Source organism: Apium graveolens, chromosome 5 (genome assembly GCF_009905375.1).
Source record: "Apium graveolens cultivar Ventura chromosome 5, ASM990537v1, whole genome shotgun sequence".
In the NCBI taxonomy this organism is placed as follows: domain Eukaryota; kingdom Viridiplantae; phylum Streptophyta; class Magnoliopsida; order Apiales; family Apiaceae; genus Apium; species Apium graveolens.
This window is the reverse complement of record NC_133651.1, coordinates 257,583,992-257,611,154: the sequence shown is the minus strand read 5'-3', so window position 1 is coordinate 257,611,154 and position 27,163 is coordinate 257,583,992. Positions and strand designations below refer to the sequence as shown.

Genomic DNA, 27,163 nt, shown 5'->3' with positions numbered 1-27,163 from the left:
ACATGTGTATTGTTGTCTGCCTTAAATTAATGGGGTTGGGATGAATGTAAGAGCATAAGTAGACTCGTGATTCATGTCCGAAGTTATAAATTTCAGTGTACTCTTGGGGTGATAATTAGAGGGAGGGGCGGAGGGGGGGGGGCAACTCCTGTAAACAAATTGCATGTATTTTGTAATCGCCGATTTCCAAGGTTCTGCAATATTTGTGGTCAGTGACTCTTTGGACCTTCCAAAAAAATAATCAGACAGACATTATTATAGAGACAACTTGATTAATCATCTGTATATGTACATACACACTGACATGGAGTACTCATACATACGTTTCAGTCGTAGTCGTAGCTAAGCTAGTTCATTGCATGAATGGAATGCATGCATGCACAAAATACATTACATTCATGCATGTCCCTGCATGCTTGCTTGATCTTCTTGTGAACCTTACACATTAACAAATTAACCATATATACTTGTTCTATGTATTTTTCTTGTTTGTACACAGTAAATGTTCTTTTTTCTCCCCAAGTATGATATTTTTTAACTCATATGATGGTCCTTGTGTTAGATTAGTAGGTAGGTTGTTAAGATTTCGAAGGGTTCTGCATGCAAAATTCCAATCTACGATCATCTGCAACCGCTGCTCCGCGAATCAATTCAGCCCTGCTGAAAGGCAGAAAGAACACATGCGAGGCACAAGGCAAAAGGTTTGAAAGTACAATGGTAGGAGAATAATAGCTAGTTCTGGTGCATGATGCATTTTGCGGGTGGTGCACAAAGTTCGAATTTCACAAGATAAAAAGAGAGATTAGAAATTTGAGGAGACAGTTGTATATAAGTATATGCATACATAGTCATAACAAAATAATGAAAGACATGAGGAATATTATTGATAGTCAGTAGGGTAGGAAAATGTTATGGCATAAAATTAAGTCTCTCCAACTCCACTAAATAAACATCAAGTTGTGGCCAATTTATGGGAAGACATACATGTATATCTAAGATTCATGGCTGTCTACTTCCCCAGAAGCTCGCTGTTCATCGAATTTTCATAAAACCAGCGAGTGAGATACACTTATACAAAGAGATCGTCGATTCTAATTGTATATTTGTAGTGGCCTTTAATCTGTGATAAAAGGAGAGCAGATATATTTAGTTTAAAAAGTCTTTGATCACATTGCATAATTGTACAGGTCTTTAATTAGAAATTGCTCGATTTTGTCGATACTACAGCAATGGGAACATATAATTCTATAATTGAGGTACAGTGTATATACATCACTAAAAAAAAAAAGATGTATATCCCGAAAATCTAATATTTATATCTATATATAGCGTATACATATTGTGTGGTTGTAAGAATATGAGCAAAAGGGAAGTTGGTCAATGCATCAAAACATGAACACTGCAAAATCTAACATCTTCACAGAGAAAAAATCCAAGGCTTCACGTGAAGGCAGTGGTTGTTACAATCTTAGCCTATAAAAAGCTTTTAGGTATCCATCTTTCCTATATATACAAAAGGAAAGAGATAAAGGCTAGCAAAAGCAAAGCAAAATAAATAAAAGAAAAATGCTAGAGGCTCCAAAATTTTATACCAAAAAATTTCTCAAATCTGATGTGTTATATGAATATTTGGAATTTTTTTAATAATAATATGAGACTCCGCGGGTATTTATAATTTTTTTGGAAAGATATTTGGTATATCTAGCACACTCTAAATAAAATTATGATCTTTTTGTGCTATTTCAATTACCGTCTAATTAAACATTTTTTCAACAACTTCTGATTGTCCCCATAAAGGGAATCTAAAAGTGGTTAAGTAAATTAAGTACTATAAAAAATCACACTAATGATTGACTAATCACAAAACAATTTTCGAGGTTGATCATGCATCCATGCATGCAAAAAGAATGATAAGTACACCTGTCTTATATACGTAGAATCTACTTAACATACAATTGATCACTTAATAAAGATGATTACATGATAAAGATCATGATCTATGTGCATAACACATTTTATCCAAGAGATAAAGATGGGGAGTACGATTGCACAACTTGGGGAGTAGGGTCAAGAGAGGGGATGATGCTAGTTTCAATAGCAAACAGGTATATGAAAAAGACTCACAATCATAGAGGGGAGGATGGAATAGGCATCTAAGGGAAGCTGTTGAGGACTGGACTGGGATATGTGGGGTGGGGTGGGGTTTTTTTAAATAATGACTTTTTTAATTCATCAATCACTCACAAAGTGCCAGCCACCACTTAGCACCCCACATTTCATTTTATACAAGTGTGTGATTTACTTACATGACACTACTAGAATATTAAATGATTAAAACTAGGTTATTCTTACATATTCCTCCTAACTACCAACCAAGGCGTGTCTGATAACCCCCCATGAATCTATCTTAGATGTCTCCAACAATGTCTTTTCATAGACTAAACCCACTACTTGAATTTCTTTCCCTATTGCTGATTTGATCATCTAGCTCTTTACAGTAAGATTTTCACATGGGGCTTATAGCAAAAATAAGATCATCCCTTTAATTGTTGAATTTTCCCCGCTTCTAAGAATGAGTCGAAAATATTCGTGCTACGGCATAAATTCGTTATAAATATTTTATCGGGTTATTGAAAAAAATACGTATGTGTATTGTCAAGGAAGAAGAAGCCAGAGAACGTATCATTGAAGCCCCTGACTTGCCTGTACGGTGCTAGCCGTGTTGGCCGGCCGTTTACCACGAATATCAAATAATGAGTAGTCGCGAAGACAATTTATAATATATTAGGTAAAGATTCACGAAGGTCGCTCTAATGGAGCTTGACGACGGTCTCAACAATGAAGGTGGGTGACAGTCGTTATGACAAGTTCTACGACGGTTGCTACGGTCGAGGTTGACAACAAAGAGTGAGTTTTAATGAACACTACAACAAATCTGGCCATTTACGATGGTTTTTTTGAACTGGAATCGTTGTAATTGAGTCATTTACGACGAAAAAAATTCGTCGTTTTTGCTCGAGTAGTAAGTTCAGATTTGCATCACAAAATAAAATTACGTCGCAAGTTCAAATTGCGTCGCAAGTTAGCAAGCATGGCCCACATTTTTAATAAAATAATAAATCAATTTACGAAGAACTTACGACGGAATATATGATGAACAACCGTCGTAAGTTTGTACTTCCAGATTTAAAAAAAAAATTGGTCGGATTCCGGTCACTTTCCGGCAACCCCAATACGATCCCGGACGCAATTTTCAGTCCGATTTTAAGTAGTCCACCCATCATTTCTTACAAATTGTGGCATCTTCGTACCACTTTTTCTTCGAGGCATGAATTCCAAGATAAAATGAAGCCCCCGATAATTTTTCAATAAAGACTGAATTTGCAGAGGAAGACTCGAACAATTCTTTCAAGGAGTTCGTTAAAAGTGGTTATAAATTTATAAACCATAAGTATATAAAAATTTGCTCTGAAATTACCACCATTTTTATAATAAGCTTAACACACAGACACACACACAGAAGCACATGAAAGGTGTCATTGTGCAAAAGAAGGGAAATCACAATAGTAGCAATCTGCAACAATTTGAAGGACTCTACATAGACACTTTAGAAGACTGAACAACAACACCAAGCCATCCCACTCGAACCTTAACAGAATAGATAGAATATATAGCAGCAATTAAGACGACTAAACGAGCATGGTTCAGGGAAATCAAACTACCTGCGAACAAATAATAGTAACAAGGGAAATTACAACACATATAAGATGGTATAAACTATATAGACCAATTTAGCAATCACTATTTAGGTAAAGGGCTAAGCTTGTCACAGTTTCTACTCTACAGTCTCTCAAATATAAGACAAACAATAAACAACAAAAATACTCAGGATTCATAAAGGTAAATGTTGCATACCTCGAACTATGATTAATGTACCCGTGATCCAAAAGTTAGCATACATCCAAGTAATCATATTCCTCTCCGGCATTTTACTAAACAATTCTACTAAATAATGCGAAACGGTTGGAGATACTCTTGGCACCAAAGCGAGCTTGTATGCACTTCTCTAAACGCTCCTTCTCAGCTTCTTCTATCTCACTCCAGCCCGAATTGAATCTACATAAATAGTAAAATTAATTTTTTTTTGGTCACTACAGAAATTTAAGCACTAGTAAAAAAGAAAAGTGAACCCGGATATGAATTGTGGTACTAGTGTAGCTCTGAATCATTAAAATCATTACATCTACATTTCGTATCAGTATGCCACGTAAGAATATTGAAATTGAAATACCAAAAAAAACCCTTACGAATAACTGACTAAGACAAGTCTCTCATCTGGCCCTTCTGTTCTGGAACCAGACCTCCACTTGACGAGGTCTCAAACCTGGTTTTTTTGCCAAAGCCAGCTTCTGTTTCTGCAAAACAAACCATATTCTTTTGAGTAAATTACCCAAAATACCCTCACTCCATATACAAGCATAAACATGAACATCCCACTCAAAATATACTTATATACATTTACTGGATTAAGTGTGTTATGTTCTTTAAAGCTATCTTAAAAAATAGCAGCTTGATCTTTAGAAAGCCTCGGCTTTTTTCTTGAATTATCACCATCTTCATCATCACAATCTATAACATCATCGCTCTTAGATCTCTCAACACTACTTCTTTTTCCACCCACACTTGATATTGTGCTGTTTGGATTTTTGTATCACCAAATTTTGATGCCAAACAAACCTGTCTAGTTTGTATATAGCTTCTGCAACATTATAAGTTATCACTTATCAGTACTAAAAACTACATCCTCCGTTACTCAGACATACTAAGGCCCTACCATATCACATTAAAACCACTAAATCCTACAACTCATACATAATTCACAAAAATATATGATATTTTATCTCCTACTAAATTTTCTTCAATTCTTTGTTGCATATTCCACAAGTTTTGAACTAACGTCATACCTTTGACGATCACGATCTACGGTGACCAGCAGGCACGACGGCCCATGGGTTAAAAGGGACCCGATTGTGACTAGCAGAATAACAAAACTTACTCCGATAAATCAAATTTTATTAAATTTATCATTTCACGTAGAATTGTTCCGCTGTGAACATTTCATATAGCATTAATACCACTTAAGCAATTGGCCTATATGATGACCGGTCATTTTTGGAAGATAAACAAATAAGAAGCAACACAACTATATAACATCATATCAATTATAATTGGATCAAAAGAAAGCATAGTGTAATATACATAAGCAATGAGAAACTACACTATTGCAATGGCATCATTTTTATTGATAATTGGATCAAGAGACATAATTAAATCAAAACTAAACAGATGAATAAAAGATTTGCGCAACAATATCGCAGGTGAGAGAGCTCGATTAGGCTTAAAAAGCGAAAAACCAGCAGTACTACTACCATTACTAGAGCCATTACCAGGGTTCAAATTACTGCGAAACTCTGAGTTCTCTTAATATTAGACATTCCGACTTCCAGAGAGAGGCGAGATTGAGGATATGCCGGTGATCTCACCGGAGATAATGATTCGGTACTTCCTGAACCTCCACTCCACTGCCGTGAGTGTGCTGGACTCCCGTTTCTTACCCGATCCATCTCTCTCTCTCTCTCTATATATATATATATATCTCTTTCAATCTCTCTTTCAGTCTCTCTCAATCTCTCTCTATATATCTCTCTTTCAATCTCTCTTTCAGTCTCTCTCTATCCGACGACCCATGAGGATTGTGTTTGTGTGTATAGGTGAGTAGTGAAAACCCTAGACTTTGTTTGAGATGAGTGATGAGTGATGTTATTCCCAAGGAACTAACAATGAGATTTACATAAGGGGGGTTGAATGTAAATCTCAAAACTTTTTCAAGTTTTGAGCAGTTTCAAAGGCTAAGTGTTTTGATGAACAATTGTGTGTGAATTGCTTTGAGCAGGTGCAGACAGATATATATTCAAGACACAAATGTAAAGAACACAAAGGCTTTAAAAACTTTTCTGGTGGATTTGTTGTTCCACCAGAGATGTGTATTTCAGAAAATCTGTGATTTAAAGAATTGATCACAGCTGCGTCCTAGTACAAACTAGATGATTTTCTCTCTATATTTTTCTAAACAGCTCTGGAAAATCCATCATCTAATTACTAGCTGCAATTTGGTTTATATATCACCAAGTTTACAAGTGAAGACAAAAATAAAATACAATTTAAAATAGTTCTTCACATGTTTCTTCTTCATTTCTCTATCCAATGCAATCTAGGATAACCTGTGAATCTTTGAATACTTCCTTGTTTGCATCAGAATGGAAATACTGCATTTTCTTGATTCCTCCAAGTGGCTACCACATTCCAATTGTCTCTGTCAACCCATGTGCCACTGTCAGCTTATGAATTGTCATTGTCAACTGCTATTGAACTGAGCATCCGTTGAAGCTTTCATCCGTTGATGGCTTTATCCGTTGATGATTTATCAATTGAAGCTTTACCCGTTGATGCACTCATCCGTTGATGGATGTTATCCGTTGAAGCTTTAGAGACATCCGTTGAAGCTTTAGAGAGATTCGTTGAAGCTTTGTTTCTCATCCGTTGAAGGCCTTTAATCTATCAGTCGATACTACTTCATTTATACAAAATTACAAGGCATGAAATATTTACAATTAGCCCTCCTATTTGTATATCCACTAGTAGTCAACATGACTTATAATTTCCCATAACTTCTAAGAATTATAACTTAAATACAGAAACTGAAATGTGCTACAATACTAAACTTATTTCTAAGTAAAGCTAGTCCATCAATGGATAGACAGAATGGTCTTATCCGTTGAGGCTACAAACACTAGATTTCTACTTAAGTATTTTACTTAACTTATCATCAAACTAATACATATATTTCTAACAATCTCCAACTATTTATGTCTACTAGAATTGTAGGCATAAATTTAGGTTTAACTTGATAATAACAAAACACTTAACAAATATATGAGCTGAAATCAAGTAAAAATTCAAAAGTGCTGCAAAAGTGTGTGGACTGAGATAGAATTGAAGAATTACATTATTTCTAAGGATGCTCCTTTAGACTGAGCAAATTATTTTCTTTTCCTTTGTTCCCTTGTTTTCTTTCCTAGCCTCCTGTCATTTTCCTCTACTTGGAGTTGGAGTTGTCTGTAGAATTCAGCTTCATCTTCTTCACTGATGTCCAACTTAGATTGCATGTCCTTGAGAGTTTCATTACTGGCAATTTTAAGCTGGTCTTCAAGTCTGAAAAATCTTCTGACTCCTTTATTGTCTCTGAACTCCATCAGCCAATGAGGTGATTTATGAATTGTGATTCCATGCTCAGGGATGAGTAATCTTCTAAGCAAGGAATTAGACTCCCACCAAGTTTTCCTTATGCTGGCAATCTTGTTGAGAATCTCAGTTTTGGCAGTCCTGGTAAAGCCAGAATCCTTTTTGATAGCTGAGTAGACTCTAACTAAGGTAGAATAGCCCTCATTCAGAATTTTTTGAAGAGGCCAAGTCCTTTTCTCACTTCCTTTATACTTGAACACTAGCATTTCTGGTAGTTGTGTGTAGGCACTTATTCCCCTTACTTCCTCCAGCTCATCCAGATAGAGTTCAATATCTATATACTCCTTTATGTCACAAATGTGAACATTATCATCCTTTGAGGCTCGTGGCTTAGGCTTAGGTTTATGTTTTTGAGTGAATTTACTTGAGGTTAGGGGAGGTGTCCCAATCAATAGGTTCCTCTTTAGGGATGATTGGTTCATCATTGACATTTATACTGGGATCAGCAACAAAAGGTTCAGGGTGGATGGTAGTGGTTTAGATTTTGATTGGGTTTCCACAGTGTCATCTCCACTCTTCCTTTTTGCATTGGCCTTCTTTCTGTTCCCTTTCTGTCATTTCTTTCTTTCCTCCCTTCTTTCCTCCACACTCTCATCATCCACATTCCCCATATCCATAATTCTGCTTTCAATCTTGTCTTCGTCACTCTTGTCTTTAATCTTCTTCTTTTCTTCAGTCTGACTTGACTTTAGCTATTTTTCAAGCTTTGCTTGTGCTCTTTTGTCAGCCTTCAGCTTTTTAGTTTCTTCCTTTAACCTCATGGTTTTTTCCCTCTTGGCTATTGAGAATTTGGGATGTCCTTGCATCATGCAGATGCTTTTTCCCTCTCTATAGATGATAGACATGTTCATTCTTTCCACTACATCCTTGGTCTCTTTGTGTTTTATGATTTTACCACCCAAAACTTTGTCTTCATCAGGCTTTGAAAGAGGAAAATCCACTTCTTTTAGTTGAGCAAAGCTTAGAGGGTTCTTTGTAGAGTCCTTGTTGAATCTAGTAGATGGCTTGAGTACCATGGGCTTCAGGTTCCTGAAAGAAGTTTCTCCAACCTTATTCCCCCTTACTGGCTTGTGCTCCATTGTGATTGCCTCAACTTTTGTGCTATGTTTCACATATAAGGATTTTGTAGTTGAAGAGCCAAACACTTGTTGCATCCTTTCATCAAATTTTTTCTTTTGCTCTTTCACCTTCATCTCAGCTGCTGCTAGCTGGATTAGATCAATTCCATCAAGCTTTCCTTTGATTTGAAGTGTTGGAGAAGTAGTGATGGCAGGAACTAGCACTTTAGATATTTGAATATTTGTAGATTGCTCCCCTCCCCTTCCACTTTATTCTCCCCCTTTTTGTTATCATCAAGGAGAGGAGTCAATCATTGTGCTTTAGCCAGTTGCATTAGTAGACTGGTCTGAGACTGTTGATTTTGAAGAATGGTGACCACATAATTTTCAATAACTTGAACTCTGTCTTCCAATTTGGCCATCTTCTTTTCAGCATCTGATTCTCTTCTCAGTCTCAGTAACAAGTCCTGCATGGTACCATAGGGCATGATTGAGTCCAGCTTCTCAGAATTGTAGGACTTCAAGTCAGCTATATCCTTTTTGAGTTCATCCACACTCAGATAATGTCTTAATTGCTATAGCTTCATGAGATGTAGAAATCTAGGTGGGCTTGAAGAATAGTCTTGGTACCAGCATTTGATGTGTTCTGAATGGCCTTTTGGATAGACATGATTTGTTTGACTAGGGATACATTGAATTGTCCTGGTGTAGACTCATTTGTCAATGCCCATTCAGGTAAATCTGGAATAGACCTTGGGCCTTCATCTCCCCCTAAGTTCATGATTCCATCAAATGAAACAGAGTCATCATCATTAGAATTTACTCCAAATTCTTCAGATGGCTCACCAGCTGTAGAAGGCATCAAGTTGACAGCGGTTTTATCCCTTTGTAGAGATTCTGAAGTATGTACTAGATTTAAAATCTTCTCTGCCTCCTCATTGCCCTGAGCAGCCAACAGTTGATAGGCTAACACAGGATGAGTAAAAGTGTCAACATCCAAGGAAATGTTATCAATTACAGCTTTGTAATGCTGCTGAAATTGTCTTTCCTTTTCAGCATCATTCACAATCATTGACTCATGAGCAATGGTTGGATCCACCCTTATACCTTTTGTACCTGCTTTTCTCTCAATTTCTCTCTTTTCTTGCATCAGGGGCTCCCCCTGGCTCACACTCCTCACACACTCACCTTCACCTACTAAGGTGGCACTCCTCTCACTTTCTTTTGCCATGCTGGAAGAAATAGCATGCATATTTAGACTCTCAAGCTCTCCTTTTGCCTGGGAGCAACCCAGCCTCTCACTCAAATTTTCACTCCCTTCCCTCAATCCTAGATGTGATTGTACAGTAACCATGTCTTCTACACTTGGAATTAATTTAGTTGTTTGTGTAGAGGCTATCAACGGATGAGGAGTATTCATTGAAGTGGAAACTGATGGTATCAACGGATAACTGTTGTTAAGCTTATCCGTTGAAGAACAACCATTTGTCAACGGATGAGAGATATCCGTTGAAGAAGGAAAAGAAGTAGAAATTGAAAGTGACATAATTGTTGAATCTGTGTGGATTGATTTTAATTTAGGTGACACGGATTCTTCAACTAAGTCTGAAAGAATTGGTTGATGATCTAATAAATCATCTAAAAGATGATGATCACCAGTGTTTGAGTGGGGCTCCTCCCTAAGTTGTAAAGAGGGAGAATCAGGAATTGATGTGAATATCATGTCCACATCCAGAGATGGTGATGGAGAGTTTGGTGATTGAGGTGTGTCAATTTTGGGAGAATGGGGTTGTGACTCCATATTTGTTGGAGTCACATCAAACTGAATTTGAGAAGGCATAGATACAGGTGGGTGTATCTGTGCAGTGTGTGTATTCTGTCTGGAAACTAGGGTTTCGACCCATTTTCTTTTTGTAAAGGCTTTTACAGGTGAGTGTGTGGCTTCAGTGTCCCTCCCTCTTTTGTTTTGTGTCCCTGGTTGGGGACTATTTTCAATAGTTGCACCCTTTTGGGAGGATGTAACTAGGGATGAGTTTGAATCCTTTTCAACCACCACAGTCTTTTGAGAAACTATGGCTTGGCTAGCTGGGGTATCACTCACCTCTCCTACCTTATCCTGGGGGTTTTCTTGATGTTCACCCCTCCCCTCACCACTCACACCCTGTTCACTCCCCTCAGGGTTTATGGTAGTTGTTACAACTATTGTCTTTTGAGAAACAATAGAGGTGGCTTTCTTTGACTTTGGTTTTGAAACTTTAGGTTTGGTGGCCTTGGTAGGAATCTGTTGGGACAAAGACACAGATTCCATGGCCATACTTGAAGGCAAAGAAATGATGGGGTTGGAAGTAGTAGGAGTTGAAAAAGTATTTACCTCACTTACCTGAGGTGCATTCATGATTGGTAAGTATACCAATGGCACCTTATTATTGAGGTTAATTCTCAAAAGGTCTGCAAGGACCCTCTTTTCTTGTGCCCAACATTTGAGTTTATTACTCTCATTGGTTATGACCAAACCTTCAGCAACATGGTTAGCCAATAACATAAAGAATCTAGCATAGTAGATATTATGAGGTCTATTAGCCTTGTTACCTAACCTAGTATCCAATTCTAGCATAACATAATTGCTAAAATTAAAGTACCTATCAGAAACTAGCATATAGAGCATATTAACAAGAGATGAAGTTATTGCATCAAAATTACTAATTTTCCCAGAGAAAACTTTGATAAAGGCATCACCAAGAAAACTCCATTCTTTCCTAAGGCCTTTTCTCCTAATACTTCCTGAACTAGCAGAATCAAAGGAATAGCCTATGGAATCTAACATGCTAGATACATCATTATCAGTGTGTGGTGTCATGGCATTGTTTTCAGGTAGCTTAAAACATGACTGTATATCATCACAGTTAATACAGAAATCTTTACCTTTGAGAGAGAAAGTGATGGTCATATCAGTAGGGTTGAACTCTGTATTTGTCCAAATCTCCTCAATTACCTCACAGTAAATCGTTGGGGCTTCCAGCATTGCATAGCTTAGTTTGTAGTTCTTGATGAAGTCCATCATCTTGTGATAATCTGAGTGGGCTTCGTTCTTTTCCACCAAAGCTACGAAATTGTTTTTCTCATAGACAAATCCAGGTTGGGACATTATCTTTACTACTGGTGCCATTGTAGTGGGTAGAGGTTGCAGAGAAAGATTGAGAAAGAGAGTAAAAGCTTTTGAAAAATTACAAGAAAGCATAAAGTGAAAATAAGAATTCAAAGGAGCTTTTATACTTTCTCAAACTAAAACATAATGAGAATAATTAAACAATAGTTTTTAAGCAAATTACAGCCGTTTGAAAATAAAGGCATACTGTATGTATTCTAAAAACTTCCTTTAACACAAATACATACAACTGTGTATAGATATATGTATCAACGATTAAGTAAAAAGAATCAACGGCTGTGACTTACTTAAAAGGACTGATGTGACACTTCAACGGATGAGGTAAACAGTTATCCGTTGAAGATTAACACAGTTTTATCCGTTGAAGGATAAAATTACCAGAAATGTATTTTTCTTTCAACGGATAATGAACATCCGTTAATAGAACAGTTTTGGATTTCAACGGATAGGGAATATCCATTGATAGAATAGACTTTACTTAAAGCCAACTTTGTTCTTGCAACAAATTCATTTCAGGCTACAAAAAAAATTACAATAAGGACATGAATTTATGAATAATTAAGCATACCTAGCTCACTTACTAATCTTGTGAATGTTGATTCATCAAGTGGCTTGGTAAATATGTCTGCAATCTATTTTTCCCTTGGAACAAAATGAAGTTCCACTGTACCATTCATCACATATTCCCTTATGAAGTGGTACTTGATGTCAATGTGCTTGGTTCTTGAGTGCTACACTGGATTTTCAATAATGGCAATGGCACTTGTGTTGTCACAGAATATTGGAATTTTGTCAACATTTAGCCCATAGTCAAATAGTTGATTCCTCATCCACAGTATATGTGCATAGCAACTACCAGCAGCAATGTATTCAACTTCAGATGTTGATGTAGAAACAGAATTTTGCTTCTTACTGAACCATGACACAAGCTTATTCCCTAGAAATTGACAGGTGCCAGTTGTACTTTTCCTGTCTATTTTGCAACCTACATAATCTGCATCTGAGTAGCCAATTAGATCAAAACCAGATTCTCTAGGGTACCAAATTCCTAGATTTGGAGTCCCTTTGAGATATCTGAAAATTCTTTTAATAGCAACTAAGTGAGATTCTTTAGGGTCAGCTTGAAATCTAGCACAGAGACATGTAGAAAACATTATATCATGTCTACTAGCAGTTAAATATAGAAGTGAACCAATCATGCCTCTATAACTTGTAATGCCCACAGACTTTTCAGCCTTGTTTAATTCAAGCTTAGTGGCAGTGGCCATGGGAGTTTTTGCAGATGAATATTCCATTAAGTCAAACTTCTTTAAAAGATCATAAATATATTTAGTTTGACTAATGAAAATTCCACCACTAACTTGTTTAAGTTGTAAACCAAGAAAATAAGTTAGCTCTCCCATCATGCTCATTTCATATTTATTTTGCATTAACTTAGCAAACGTTTTACAAAGTTTATCATCAGTAGAACCAAATATAATATCATCTACATAAATTTGAACAAGTATTGTAGAGCCATTAACATTTCTAAAGAAGAGAGTTTTGTCAACAGTGCCTCTTGTGAAGTAATTATCTAGGAAAATTTTTGACAAAGTCTCATACCAGGCTCTAGGTGCTTGCTTTAGTCCATAGAGTGCTTTCAACAGATATTACACATAGTTTGGAAAATTTGGATCTTCAAATCCTGGAGGTTGGCTCACATAAACTTCTTCCTCCAATTTTCCATTCAGAAATACACTCTTGACATCCATTTGATAGACTCTGAAATTGGCATGGGCTGCATAGGCTAGAAAAATTCTGATGGCTTCAAGTCTTGCAACTGGAGCAAATGTCTCATCAAAATTTATTCCCTCTTGTTGAGAATAGCCCTTGGCAACCAATCTAGCTTTATTTCTTATGACAATGCCATTTTCATCCATCTTATTTCTAAATACCCATTTTGTGTCAGTGGAGCTCTTGTTCTTTGGCTTGGGTACCAGCTTCCACACCTTGTTCCTCTCAAATTGGTTTAGTTCCTCTTGCATTGCTAAAATCCAATCTGGATCCAATAGAGCTTCTTCCACTTTCTTAGATTCTTCCTTTGATAGAAAACTACTGTATAGACATTCATCTTGAGTAGCCCTTCTAGTTTGCACCTTAGATGTTGCATCACCAATGATCAATTCAAAAGGATGATTCTTGGTCCATTTCCTTTGAGGTGGTAGATTAGCTCTAGATGAGGTTGCCTCAGTATTGTCATGATGTGAGACAGAGTGTTGATTGGTTGAAACTCCCCCTGAGTTACTGATCCTTTGAAAGGAACTGAGAGTTCTATCAACTGATGAAGTAAATTGATTATCCATTGATAGATTATGATCAACGGATGCTTCATTATGTACTTCAACGGATGATGCACTTTGTCTTTCAACGGATGCTGCATTACTTCTATCAACGGATGCTGAACTATGACTTTCAACTAATGCAGCATTTTGTGCATTATCCACAGGCAGACTTTGAATCCTTTTCAAAGTTTCTTCTCCATCATTTTCATCTTCACTACCATCACAATATATCTCAATGTTGTCAAATTTGAGTCCTTCATGATGTCCCTCATCTGTTAGTCCATCAATCTTTTTATCATCAAACACAACATGCACAGATTCCATAACAATGTTGGTTCTTAGATTGTAGACCCTATATGTTTTTCCAGTAGAATAACCAACAAATATCCCTTCATCAGCCTTTGCATCAAATTTTCCTTTGTGATCAGGTTGGTTCCTTAAAATGTAGCATTTGCAACCAAAAATATGAAGGAAGTTTAAGGTTGTTTTTCTTCTCTTGAACAATTGATAGGGAGTCATGCCTTTTGCCTGATTGATTAGAGAAATATTCTGAGTGTAACATGCACAGTTAACAACCTCAACCAAAAAATATGTTGGGAATTTTGACTCTTCAAGCATTATTCTTGCAGCTTCAATTAGTGATCTGTTCTTTCTTTCCACCACACCATTTTGTTGTGGAGTCCTTGGAGCTGAGAACTCATGCATGATCCCATTTTCTTCACAGAACAACCTCATGGTAGAATTCCTGAACTCAGTTCCATTGTCACTCCTGATATTTCTTACTTTGAAATCTGGATGATTGTTGACTTGCTTGATATGATTGATAATGATTTCACTAGCTTCATCCTTTGATCCAAGAAAGTAGGTCCATGAAAACTTTGAGAAATCATCTACAATCACTAGACAATATCTTTTCCTTGAAATTGACAATACATTGACTGGTCCAAAAAGATCCATGTGTAGCAGTTGTAATGGTTCATCAATTGCTGATTCAAGCTTCTTACTGAATGATGCTCTCTTTTGCTTACCTTTCTGACAAGCATCACACAGTCCATCCCTTGAGAATTCCACTAGAGGCATTCCTCTAACTAAGTCCTTTTTGACTAGATCATTCATTGTCTTGAAATTCAAATGGGACAGCTTATTGTGCCATAGCCAACTTTCATCTTGACTTGCTTTGCTGAAAAGACAAGTAATTAATTCTGCATATGTAGAGTTGAAGTCAGCTAAGTACACATTCCCTTTTCTAACTCCAGTTAGAACCACTTTGTTGTCTTTCTTACTTGTGACAACACATGCTTCAGAATTGAAGGAAACAGTATTCCCTCTGTCACATAGTTGACTGATGCTCAATAAATTGTGTTTGAGACCATCAACTAATGCAACTTCATCAATGATGACATTTTCTTTTGAAATCAAGCCATATCCCATAGTGAACCCTTTGCTGTCATCTCCAAAGGTTATGCTAGGGCCAGCTCTCTCCTTGAACTCTGTGAGCAGGGTGAAATCTCCTGTCATATGCCTTGAACAACCACTGTCCAAGTACCATAGATTCCTTCTTTTTCCCTGCACACAACAAAATCAAATCAAGTTGATTTTGGTACCCAAGTTTCCTTGGGTCCAGCCTTGTTAGTCTTTTTCCTAGACTTCATACTTCCTGTACCTTTTGACTTAGGTAACTTTGGGCCAGCCTTGGTCTCAGATGTAGTTGGTTGAAGTGTAGGGTTAGTCACAGAATCATTTAGCACATTTGGTTGAATTTGATAAGGCATAGATTGTGCAAGCATGTTATTCCATATAGGCATGTTGTATGGCATTTGAGGCATACTGAATGCAGCAAAATAAGGATTATTAACATATGGCATGTTTACAAAATATGCATGAGGATTCTGTTGAGACATAACAGGCATAACATGCAAATGTGACATGGATATGTTAGGCATGGAAAGAGTTAAAGGCATGGGAGCATTCTTAACAGACTTGCAGTTAACAGATAGATGATTAACACTTTTACAATGCACACAACTTTTTCTAGGAGCATACTTATTAGGTGTGTAATTGTTGTGCTTGTTAATCCCTACCTTCCCATTTCTATTAGATTTCCTTTTAGTTTCCTTTTTATCCTCAACCAACTTAAGCCTATTTTTCAACTGATCTAAAGTCATGTGTCCTATGTTCACCTTATTGGCATCTTTAGATGTGCTAGCCTCTTCTTTGACAAAGTTCTTGGAAGTTGAACCAAACTTCTTATTGAGATTTTTCAAATTGTCCTTTTTAGAATCACTTGCCTGTTTTAATTGATGAGCCTTCAACGGATGCTCCTTTTCTTCCTTCAACGGATAACTTTTATCATCCGTTGATTCCACATATGTTGACAATCCATCAATTAATTCTACTTCCTTTTTGTTTTTCTTCCGGGCATTCTCACAGAGTGATTCAATTCCCTGAACCTTGACAATCTGAGCACTAACATCCCTAGATGTTTTCCAGGCCTTGATTACTTCTTGCTCACGTTCTAGTTGTTTAGAAAGAATTTCTACTTTCTTAGCAGACTCTTCTAGTTCACTCTCAACAGATAAGCATTTGATTTTAATCTTTTTAAGCTCAATTACCTTTCCCTCTAACACATCATTCCTATCACTTAAGAACAAATTATTCTCTTTAATTCTTGTGTTCTCTTTAGCTAGTGATTTAAGGGAAACACGTAAATGATATAATTCATTGGACATATCATTTATAGCTTCATTGCATTCATTTTTAGAAAGCTGAGAGAAGTCAGTAGTAATTACCTGGTTGCTTGATGAACTAGTTTCATTTTCATCAGAATTAGCCATCAGGGCTAGGTTGACATACTCCATATCATCATCTTCATTGGATCCATCAGCTGCCCAGTCATTTTCCTGAGTCAGAAAAGTTCTTCCCTTTTGTTTGAGCAAATTGAAATATTTCTTTTTGTAATCCACTTGCTCAAATTTCTTCTTTTCAAAAGTTGGCTTTCTGCACTCATTTGCAAAGTGTCCACTTATGCCACAGTTATAACATTTGAACTTAGATTTGTCCACCATGTTCTTGTTTGGCTTAGTGAATCTAGTATTTTTCTTGAATTTCATCTTTGCAAACCTTCTGGACAGAAAAGCCAGATGTTCATCAACATCATCAGATTCATCTTGACTGTAATTGTCTTCAACCTCAGCTACTTGCTCCTTTCCCTTAATTGATTCTGATTTTCTTGTGCCAATTTTGAGACTTGGCATTGTCTTTTCTTCATTCCTGGCTTCAGTTCTCTCATTGTCAGCTACAAGTGCAACTGATCCACTTTTTCTCTTTCCCTTTTCCAACAGCTCATCTTGCTCCATCTCAAGTTCATAGGTCTTCAAAATTCCATATAATCTTTCAAGTGTGAAGTCCTTATAATCTTGAGAATTCCTTAGTGAAATAGTCATAGGTTTCCATTCTTTTGGTAGAGAACTCAGAAATTTTAAGTTGGAATCCTTGACTTGGTACACTCTGCCATACAGCTTCAATCCATTCAACAGTTTTTGAAATCTATTGAAGGTATCATTCAGTGATTCTCCTTCTTCAAAATGAAAATATTCATACTATTGAATGAGAAGCTGCATTTTGTTTTCTCTAACTTGTTCAGTACCTTCACAGATAAGTTGCACAGTATCCCAAATTTCCTTAGCAGTTTGGCTGTTAATGACATTATCAAACATATCTTGGTCTAAGCCATTAAACAGAATGTTCGTGGCTTTCTTGTCCTTGTGAACCTCTTCAATATCTTCATCAGTCCATTCTGCTTTTGGCTTAGGAATAGACTGTCCAACAGCAACTGTGGCAGTGGCAGCTGTGGCCACCTTGTGAGGGATGTGAGGACCATTTTCAGTGCAGTTGATGTAGCTTTCATCTTGGGAGAGAAGATGTAGATGAATCTTCACTTTCCAGTGATGATAGTTATCTCTTTCCAGGATTGGAATCTTTACTCCAATATCCTTCTTACTCATGATGTTAGTAGAATAGATCTTTAAACTCTTTGTATGTTAAGAGCTTGCTCTGATACCAATTGTTATTCCCAAGGAACTAACAATGAGATTTACAGAAGGGGGTTGAATGTAAATCTCAAAACTTTTTCAAGTTTTGCGCAGTTTCAAAGGCTAGGTATTTTGATGAACAATTGTGTGTGAATTGCTTTGAGCAGGTGCAGACAGATATATATTCAAGACACAAATGTAAAGAACACAAAGACTTCAAAAACTTTTCTGGTGGATTTGTTGTTCCACCAGAGATGTGTATTTCAGAAAATCTGTGATTCAAAGAATTGATCACAGCTGCGTCCTAGTACAAACTAGATGATTTTCTCTCTATATTTTTCTAAACAGCTCTGGAAAATTCATCATCTAATTACTAGCTGCAACTTGCTTTATATATCACCAAGTTTACAAGTGAAGACAAAAATAAAATACAATTTAAAATAGTTCTTCACATGTTTCTTCTTCATTTCTCTATCCAATGCAATCTAGGATAATCTGTGAATCTTTGAATACTTCCTTATTTGCATCAGAATGGAAATGCTGTATTTTCTTGATTCCTCCAAGAGGCTACCACATTCCAATTGTCTCTGTCAACCCATGTGCCTCTGTCAGCTTCCATAAGTTATATTTTGTAATTAGATTTTGTAATAATTAAAATGGCTACCACATTCCATAATTAGATTTTGTAATAATTAAAATTATTTATTTCCTAAAATTTATTTTAAAAATATTTCTCAACGTTCCAACTGTATGGATGTTAATATATATATAAGTTATATAACTAAAATTTCATATCAAAATAAATTTATTTGGTTTATCGTTTTAACAGTCAAGCATCAGTTTGACTAGTACACGTAACTAGTGTTTAATAATGAATTGGTGTTTCGATTATTTTAAAAATATTTCTCAACGATCCAACCGTATGGATGTTAATAGATATATATTAGTGATATAACCAAAATTTCATATCAAAATAAATTTATTTGGTTTACCATTTTAACAGTCAAGAATCAGTTTGACTATTACACGTAACTTGTGTTTAATCGTGAATTGGTGTTTCGATTATTTTAAAAATATTTCTCAACGATCCAACTGTATGGATGTCATCAGATATATATATTAGTGATATAACCAAAATTTCATATCAAAATAAATTTATTTGGTTTGCCATTTTAACAGTCAAGCATCAGTTTGACTAGTACACGTAACTAGTGTTTAATCGTGAATTGATGTTTCGATTATTTTAAACATGTTTCTCAACGATCCAACCGTAAGTATGTCAATATATATATATATATATATATATATATATTAGTGATATAACCAAAATTTTATATCAAAATAAATTTATTTGGTTTGCCGTTTTAACAGTCAAGCATCGGTTTGACTAGTACACGTAACTAGTGTTTAATCGTGAATTGGTGTTTCGATTATTTTAAAAATATTTCTCAATGATCCAACCGTATGGATGTCAATAGATATATATATTAGTGATATAACCAAAATTTCATATCAAAATAAATTTATTTGGTTTGTTGTTTTAACAGTCAAGCATCAGTTTGACTATTACACGTAACTAGTGTTTAATCTTGAATAGGTGTTTCGATTATTTAAAAAATATTTCTCAACGATCCAACCATATGGATGTTAATAGATATATATATTAGTCATATAACCAAAATTGTATATCAAAATAAATTTATTTGGTTTGCCGTTTTAACAGTCAAGCATCAGTTTGACTAGTACACATAACTAGTGTTTAATCGTGAATTGGTGTTTCGATTATTTTAAAAATATTTCTCAACGATCCAACCGTATGGATGTTAATACATATATATATATATTAAGGATATAACCAAAATTTCATATCAAAATAAATTTATTTGGTTTGCCGTTTTAACAGTCAAGCATCAGTTTGACTAGTACATGTAACTAATGTTTAATCTTGAATAGGTGTTTCGATTATTTAAAAAATATTTCTCAACGATCCAACCGTATGGATGCTAATAGATATATATATATATATTAGTGATATAACCAAAATTGTATATCAAAATAAATTTATTTGGTTTGCCGTTTTAACAGTCAAACATCAGTTTGACTAGTACATGTAACTAGTGTTTAATCGTGAATTAGTGTTTTGATTTTTTTAAAAATATTTATCAACGATCCAACCGTATGGATGTCAATAGATATATATATATATTAGTGATATAACCAGAATTTCATATCAAAATAAATTTATTTGGTTTGTCGTTTTAACAGTCAAGAATCAGTTTGACTAGTACATGTAACTAATGTTTAATCATCAATAGGTGTTTTGATTATTTTAAAAATATTTCTCAACAATCCAACCATATGAATGTCAATAGATATATATTAGTGATATAACCAAAATTTCATATAAAAATAAATTTATTTGATTTGTCGTTTTAACAGTCAAGAATCAGTTTGACTAGTACATGTAACTAATGTTTAATCATGAATAGGTGTTTCGATTATTTTAAAAATATTTCTCAATGATCCAACCATATGGATGTCAATAGATATATATATTAGTGATATAACCAAAATTTAATATCAAAATAAATTTATTTGATTTACCCTTTTATCAGTCAAACATCGGTTTGACTAGTTTGAATTGGTATTAATTTACGACGGAATTTATATACCGTCGTAAGTTTTAATAAAAAAATATTATTTTTGAACGGCTAGCATGTGGCATTTAATGTGGAAGGTGGGAAACTTACGACGGAAACAGTTCCGTCGTAAATACTACTTACGAAGACAGGATTTTCGTTATAATTTATAATTAAACGACGTCGTTATTATAATAAAATTTTTATTATCCTTTTTTGTAAATAAATTTAATAATAGAATAATAATGAAATATTTCAAATTACGACAAAATATATATTCCGTCGTAAAGTATATCTTATAGTTGACTGATTGCCTATCGTCGTAAAAATTTACGACGGAATCTAAATTTCCATCGTAAGAAAGGCGCGCACTTTTTTCCGTCGTAAGTTAACCGTCGTAAATAGCCAGTTTTGTTGTAGTGGAAGTAGTTTACAAGAGAAGTTGTTTCACCGCTTTGAAGAATAAATGAGAATAAGGAGTAGTCTGGGCTCCCCGGAAGTGTTCCCGGACCCCTTAGGACGTGCCCTAGGCCATGTGGCCGCAAGTAGTGACCGCTTTATAGCATGGAATGAATAAAGATAAAAATTTGACAAAAAGGTTATTTTTATATTCTTATAATTGAATATAAGAATTATACAATTCATAAGGAGGAATCCCCGGAGAACTCCACACCCCCTAGGGCTCCACACCCCCTAGGGCATGCCCTAGGGGTCCGGAAAAGCCTCTGGAGGGCCTACTACCCCAGCGCACCTTGTAGGTACGAAGGGGTCTCCGAGAGCCGGTTTTTCCGGAAAGCATATTTAAAGGTGTCGTTCTGTAGTCTTGCGTGTTGTCCTCGTAGAGGAATGGTAAGAAACATATTTGAAGGAGTCAGTCTATAATCTTATGAGTAGTCCTCATGGAGGAACGGTCGTTAAAACTAATGTGTGCTTTGGGAGCCTTATATTTACATTCGGTGGGTTGTTCTCGTCGTGAGACTTTGGGGTTATCTCGCACATTACATTTATACGCTTGAGATCACTTGTCATGTAGTCTGGTGGATTATCCTCATCGGGGGGTAAGAATGCGTTTGAGCATTTGCATTAAGTCATGACTATACCTGTGATTACGATCGACGAAGATAGCGGTAGCGGAGAGGATATCTACCAGCGAGGGAGTTTCCTTATCCGTGAAATTTCGAAGTCGTAATCGAGTCTTGGGATTTTGTGACTAGTTCACATCGTTGGGCACTTCTAAAGCAAATATATGTTCGATTTGTAATAAAAAATGGGTTCGACAACTCCTATCGGTCCTCAGAATGAGAACCTAGTCCATATTGATTTCTTATTCTCCAAGAACTATGTAGGCCTTGATCCTCTATAAAAGAATGTTTGTAAACACATCGTAAAGGGTTAAAAGCGAGAGCTCCATACTCCACCACCAAACACCCTTGCGATCTCAGCCATCAATTCACAAGAATCACCATACTCCGACAACTTGCGATCTCAGCCATCAATTTATCAGAATCACCATACTCCAACAATTTTTACGACAACAAACCACCAATGCAAATTCATTAACCAAATTTTTCCGTTAACGGTACACTAATTTATCATTATCCGTGGTGGAGTAACCATGAAAATACTAACATAAATCAAAGATTTTGTTGCTTTTATAAAGTTAAATATTATTTAAAACTGGTTGGCTGGTATTCTTTCAACTGTCTCGCAAGTTTGTTTTATTTCTTTTATTTTTAATTGCCTTTCTTTTTTTCTTTTTCTTTTTTGTAATTCGGTAACAATATAAAAAAAAATTGATACAAAGTACTAGGTAGTTAAGCAATAAGATGAACCACAATATCTTGTTGAACAGTAAATAATATTCTAAAATCTGCTTGTTGGGGTTAAAGTTCATGTAAACAAAAACTATACATAAATAACTTCCCTCCTAACATTATACATGAAAAAACGTTTTATGGTCTGAGCCGCATTTGTGAAATTTAAGAGATAATATTGAATAGTGTGCGGCACAACAAAGTTACGGGAGAACAAGTTTTTTGATAACTATACATAATTATAGGAAGGGTTAATTGCAATTTACACTTTAGTACTATTATATTTTAAAAACAAATTTATACCAGAACTTTGATAAATTCAGTTTACATCCCTACACTTCAATTTTAGGATTCATTATGCACCCCTTTCCAAATTTTGTTGAATTGAGTAGGGGTAAAACCGGAAATTCAACAAAAATATTAAGTAAATTAATTTTATATATTTTAAAATAATATTAAAAATTAAATTTTGATACAAAATTATAAGTTTTTAATTTTTAAATGATAATAGTAATTTCAATTTTGATTTCATTTTATATTATTAATGCTAGTATTTTGTAATTCTACAAAAAAATATTTTAGCAGTTAATTGTGATTATATAATTAAATTTAATTAAGTAGAGTAATAAAATTTTGAAATTGATATTAAAAAAATAAAAATCGAATGTAAAATTAATAGTGCTATTTGAAAATTAAAAATTTATTATTTTATAGTTGATATAAAATAATATACAATTTTTAATAATATTTGAACAAGCTAACTTTTATTTTGATTAAATATATTATTGAATTTCTGGTTTTACCTCTACTCAGTTCAACAAAATTCTGAAAAAGGGTGCATAATGAATCTCAAAGTTGAAGTATAGGAGAGCAAACTGAATTTTCCAAAATTCTGATATAAATTTATTTTGAAATATAATAATAGGATGTAAAGTGCTATTAACTCTTATAAAAAATATTAGGAAAACATTGAAATGAAATACAAAACTAAATAATGGGACTTTAAATGGTCGGCCTTTAGAGTTTAGACAAACAAAAACTTATCTGAATTTTGAACTAGACCTTTATCATGTTGGGCTTTAACAGGATTTTCGTACTCCTATTTCAGCAGAATAAAAACGGGGGGAGACCGGAAAGGGAGAGAGCGCACATTAATACCGGGCCTTAAAATTTACTCTGTACTTATAAAAGCCCAAATGAAAAGACCAGGTTCGTAATGGCTATACATTTGTTTTAGTAGAAAAAACTAGGCCAGCCCACTAGCCCTAACTTATATATAATTATGGATAATCAATTTTCCTTTAACTCAAAACTAAAAACCTACCTGACAAAAAAATTATCCATAGACAACTATAATAATTAAGATGTAATATAATTTGGTTCAACTTTCACTTTACTTGTCCACTTTAGTTATCCCTCTCGTCGGATTAAATTAATTAACTAAAACCTCATATTAAAATGCAATATTCAAGTTTTGAATTTATACAATAAAAATATTAATATTATTATTTATAAAAATATAAATAAGTTTTAAGATTTTAATCTCCATCAACAATAAACATTATTCAATATTAAAATAATGCACTCACTAAGTTTCGAATCCCTCCAATAACAAAAACTTATGTTTCTCATATTTGAACCACACCATAACAAGTATTTTGTATTTATATTATTTATAATGTTAAAAATGAAGTTAATATAATTCAAGTTTCAATCATATATAATTTTACTATATAATCTTCAAATTATAGACAGTTAAATTAAAATAATAATCACATAAATTTTATTTATTATTTAATTATTTACATCAAATCTATAATAAAACTTATATAATATAAATATAAATATATAAATATTAAAAAAACCCAGAATAGCAGGACTAAGTTTAAGCTAGTAACAATAATACCAAAAATAAAACACCCAGCTTGGGTACCCGTATGTGTCCAGTTACCTCCCAAGATTAAAAATTAGATGGGTGTTTAAATATTTTTGACAATGTGAAAAATATATTACTGTATTGTCAGCTCCGATAAGTTTATACATAGGAGAAAAAGTAAATATATTAAACTCATTGCTGATTTAAACAAATTTTATATTAGCCTCCCCTGCGTCAACATGAAACGAACGTTGATATTTTATACAAAAGCAAGCAAATCAAGATTGTGAATCCTATAAACAACTTATAATCTAAATAGTAAATACTAAACTACACACTAATTTAAACAGGTGATAATATCAAAGCCTGGACCACTTACTACTATATTATAATTCTGCATCAAGCCATCAGCTCTTACTCTTACTAACCTCGCTTAAATTCATATATTACTAATAAATAATTTTAAAAAATGTACTCTGAAATTAATGAACTTCCCTTAGCTGCTGCGACAGGATGAAAAAGAAATCAATATTTATATACCTAAGATCTCATAATCTGGATACAAACTACAATTTAAAAAGATGGTTATTCCAAAGCATGGACCACTTAAAGTCTTAAACATCATGTACCATATTGAAACATTCAAAACTGCAGTGGAAGGGTGAGTGAAAGAATGGGGATGGAGAGTATTCTACCATTTATGGGAATGGTGATTGTGCAGTTAGCGATGGTAGGGCAAATGGTGACCGGCAAAGAGGCCATGCTCGATGGAATGACAAACTTCACCTTTGTCTTCTACTTCAATGCTCTTTCCTTCCTCATTCTTATAGTTTCTTCCATTTTCTTTCGCAACTCAAACAGCCTTCCTCCTCTAACTTATGCACTCATCTGGAGATGCATCTTGTTTGGAATACTTGGGTATGTAATTTTATTTACTGTCAAGTGGGCATAATTTTCATTGTTGCCCTTTTCAGGACAAAATTACATAAATTGTTCAAACTCCTAGACCCATTCCACTAACTCACAAGCACAACATTTATAAAATTGCATTGTTTTGACTCCCATGTTTGTAACAGTCTGTGTTTCTAAAATTGTTGAATCTCTATGTAGTCTGATGTTTAGTTGCAAGTACTAACTACTACTATGTATTGTGCAGTTTCGCAACGCAGATAACTGGGTATACAGGAATTCAGTATGCCTCTCCTACACTTGCATCTTCAATGCTTAATCTCATCCCCGGTTTTACTTTCATCCTCGCCGTTATTTTCAGGTTATATACTTTTAATGTCTATCTAATCTAGCTGCTGGTTATGGTGATGAACTATTTTTTGTTGTAACCAAAATAAAGACTGTGTTATTTTTGTAAACAAGCTGAAATGTATTTAAAATCCATTCATATTTCGTGGGAATTAGGCTAGAGAAAGCAGATTTCAGGAGCTCGAGTGGACAGGCCAAACTAATTGGAACTGTAGTTTCAATTCTTGGAGCGTTCATCGTAACTTTGTACGAGGGACCCCAAATCCTAAAGAAGACCTCATCCCTAAATTCCATTCAGAATTTGACTCAATCACAAGATTGGATCCTGGGAGGGTTGCTTCTAGCAATGACCTCAGTATTTGCTTCTTTATTCATCATCGCACAGGTAATGATCACATCGTCCTAATACAGCAAACATGTATTCCGAATAACTGAATGACCACATTGCATTGCTGATAAATACATCGTTGTTCATGCATCAATTAAATGTCTAATTTGATATTTTCAGGCCCTGATCCTTGAGAAACATACATCAAAGCTAGTTGTATCACTGTTTTATAGCTCAACTATTGCCATTCTATCTGCCCTGTTATCCTTGATTGCAGAAAAGGACTTGAGTTCATGGAGCTTACAATCAAACGTTAGGATTATGGCTGTTATTTATGCGGTGAGTAGAATAACCCTTTAGCAAAATCCATATGTTTAGTGCTATGAGGGGCATTATTTTGTTGATTTTAAATGCTAAATCTTAGTTTCTGAATTGAGCAGCCTAGTATAACCAAGTAGGGAACACTAATACTACTTTCTTCATCGCACTAATCATAATATATGGGCTAAATAACAGGGACTTTTTGGTGCTAGTTTTCAAGTAACTGTTAGTTCATGGTGCATGCAAAGGACAGGACCTCTATTTGTTGTAATGTTTCATCCTTTGGGGATTATTATTTCATCTATCATTGGTGTCACCTTCTTGGGTGATGCCTTCTATCTCGGAAGGTAAAACGACACATCTCTAGACCCTTATCCACTTTTTTAGATTATACCTCTTTGTCTCAGTTCAGCCCCCAGTAAAAGTAACAATCATATTCTGATCTTAAATCTAATTTTGGTGCAGTTTGGTAGGATCAATTGTTATTATTGTGGGGGTGTATACGGTTATATGGGGAATTGCCAAGGGAGCGAAGGTTATTGAAGCAAACAGCATCACTTCCCCTCTTCTGCAAGATAATCCCAATGTTGAGGATACAACACTACTAGCACCTTGAATTATGCAACGCAGCAGCCTGCTCGCCTTTCTGATTACGGAAGTTCTGAATCAATATGTGAATCAAGTGTAAGAATATACAGTCGATTTCTTAGTGTAACTTTCGGATCATTTGGCATACGGAGATTTAATTTATTTAAGTTCTCAACGTGATCGTTGGTCAACCAGAATTCCCGAAGATAAAATGGGAATGCTTAGAGCCTAGAGGAGAAAACACAACATGGAATTGAAGAAAAACTAGATGAAGTAATAAACAGAGGCCAAGACTTCCGTTCTGCACAAACATCACAAAAGCTATTAGTAAAATCAACCCAGTCCTCTTAAAACCTTTATTTAATAGGTCTACATTACACTCATCAGTTAACTCAGTGGATG

General features: G+C 34.9%; 1 protein-coding gene and 1 long non-coding RNA gene across 4 annotated transcripts; one reads left to right on the top strand and one right to left on the bottom strand.

Annotated features, from left to right (window-relative positions):
• Positions 1-260: 260 nt before the first annotated feature.
• Positions 261-5,915, bottom strand: LOC141725090 (uncharacterized). 3 transcript variants are annotated; one of them, XR_012577009.1, is made up of 5 exons: positions 5,448-5,915; positions 4,517-4,759; positions 4,308-4,415; positions 3,916-4,116; positions 3,455-3,722 (listed from the first exon to the last, which is right to left on the bottom strand). It is a non-coding gene; the product is annotated as an uncharacterized LOC141725090 (long non-coding RNA). The 3 variants fall into 3 exon arrangements; XR_012577010.1 differs by lacking the exons at positions 3,455-3,722; positions 4,517-4,759 and adding an exon at positions 261-1,120 and having other exon boundaries at positions 5,448-5,907; XR_012577008.1 differs by lacking the exon at positions 4,517-4,759 and having other exon boundaries at positions 5,448-5,904.
• Positions 5,916-24,928: 19,013 nt separating this feature from the next.
• Positions 24,929-26,897, top strand: LOC141661708 (WAT1-related protein At3g28050-like). The gene is made up of 6 exons (XM_074468711.1): positions 24,929-25,185; positions 25,424-25,537; positions 25,681-25,909; positions 26,033-26,191; positions 26,369-26,520; positions 26,639-26,897. The coding sequence occupies exons 1-6, from the start codon at positions 24,941-24,943 to the stop codon at positions 26,787-26,789; spliced, it is 1,050 nt and encodes a 349-aa protein (XP_074324812.1). The 5' UTR covers positions 24,929-24,940; the 3' UTR covers positions 26,790-26,897.
• The last annotated feature ends 266 nt before the right edge of the window (positions 26,898-27,163 follow it).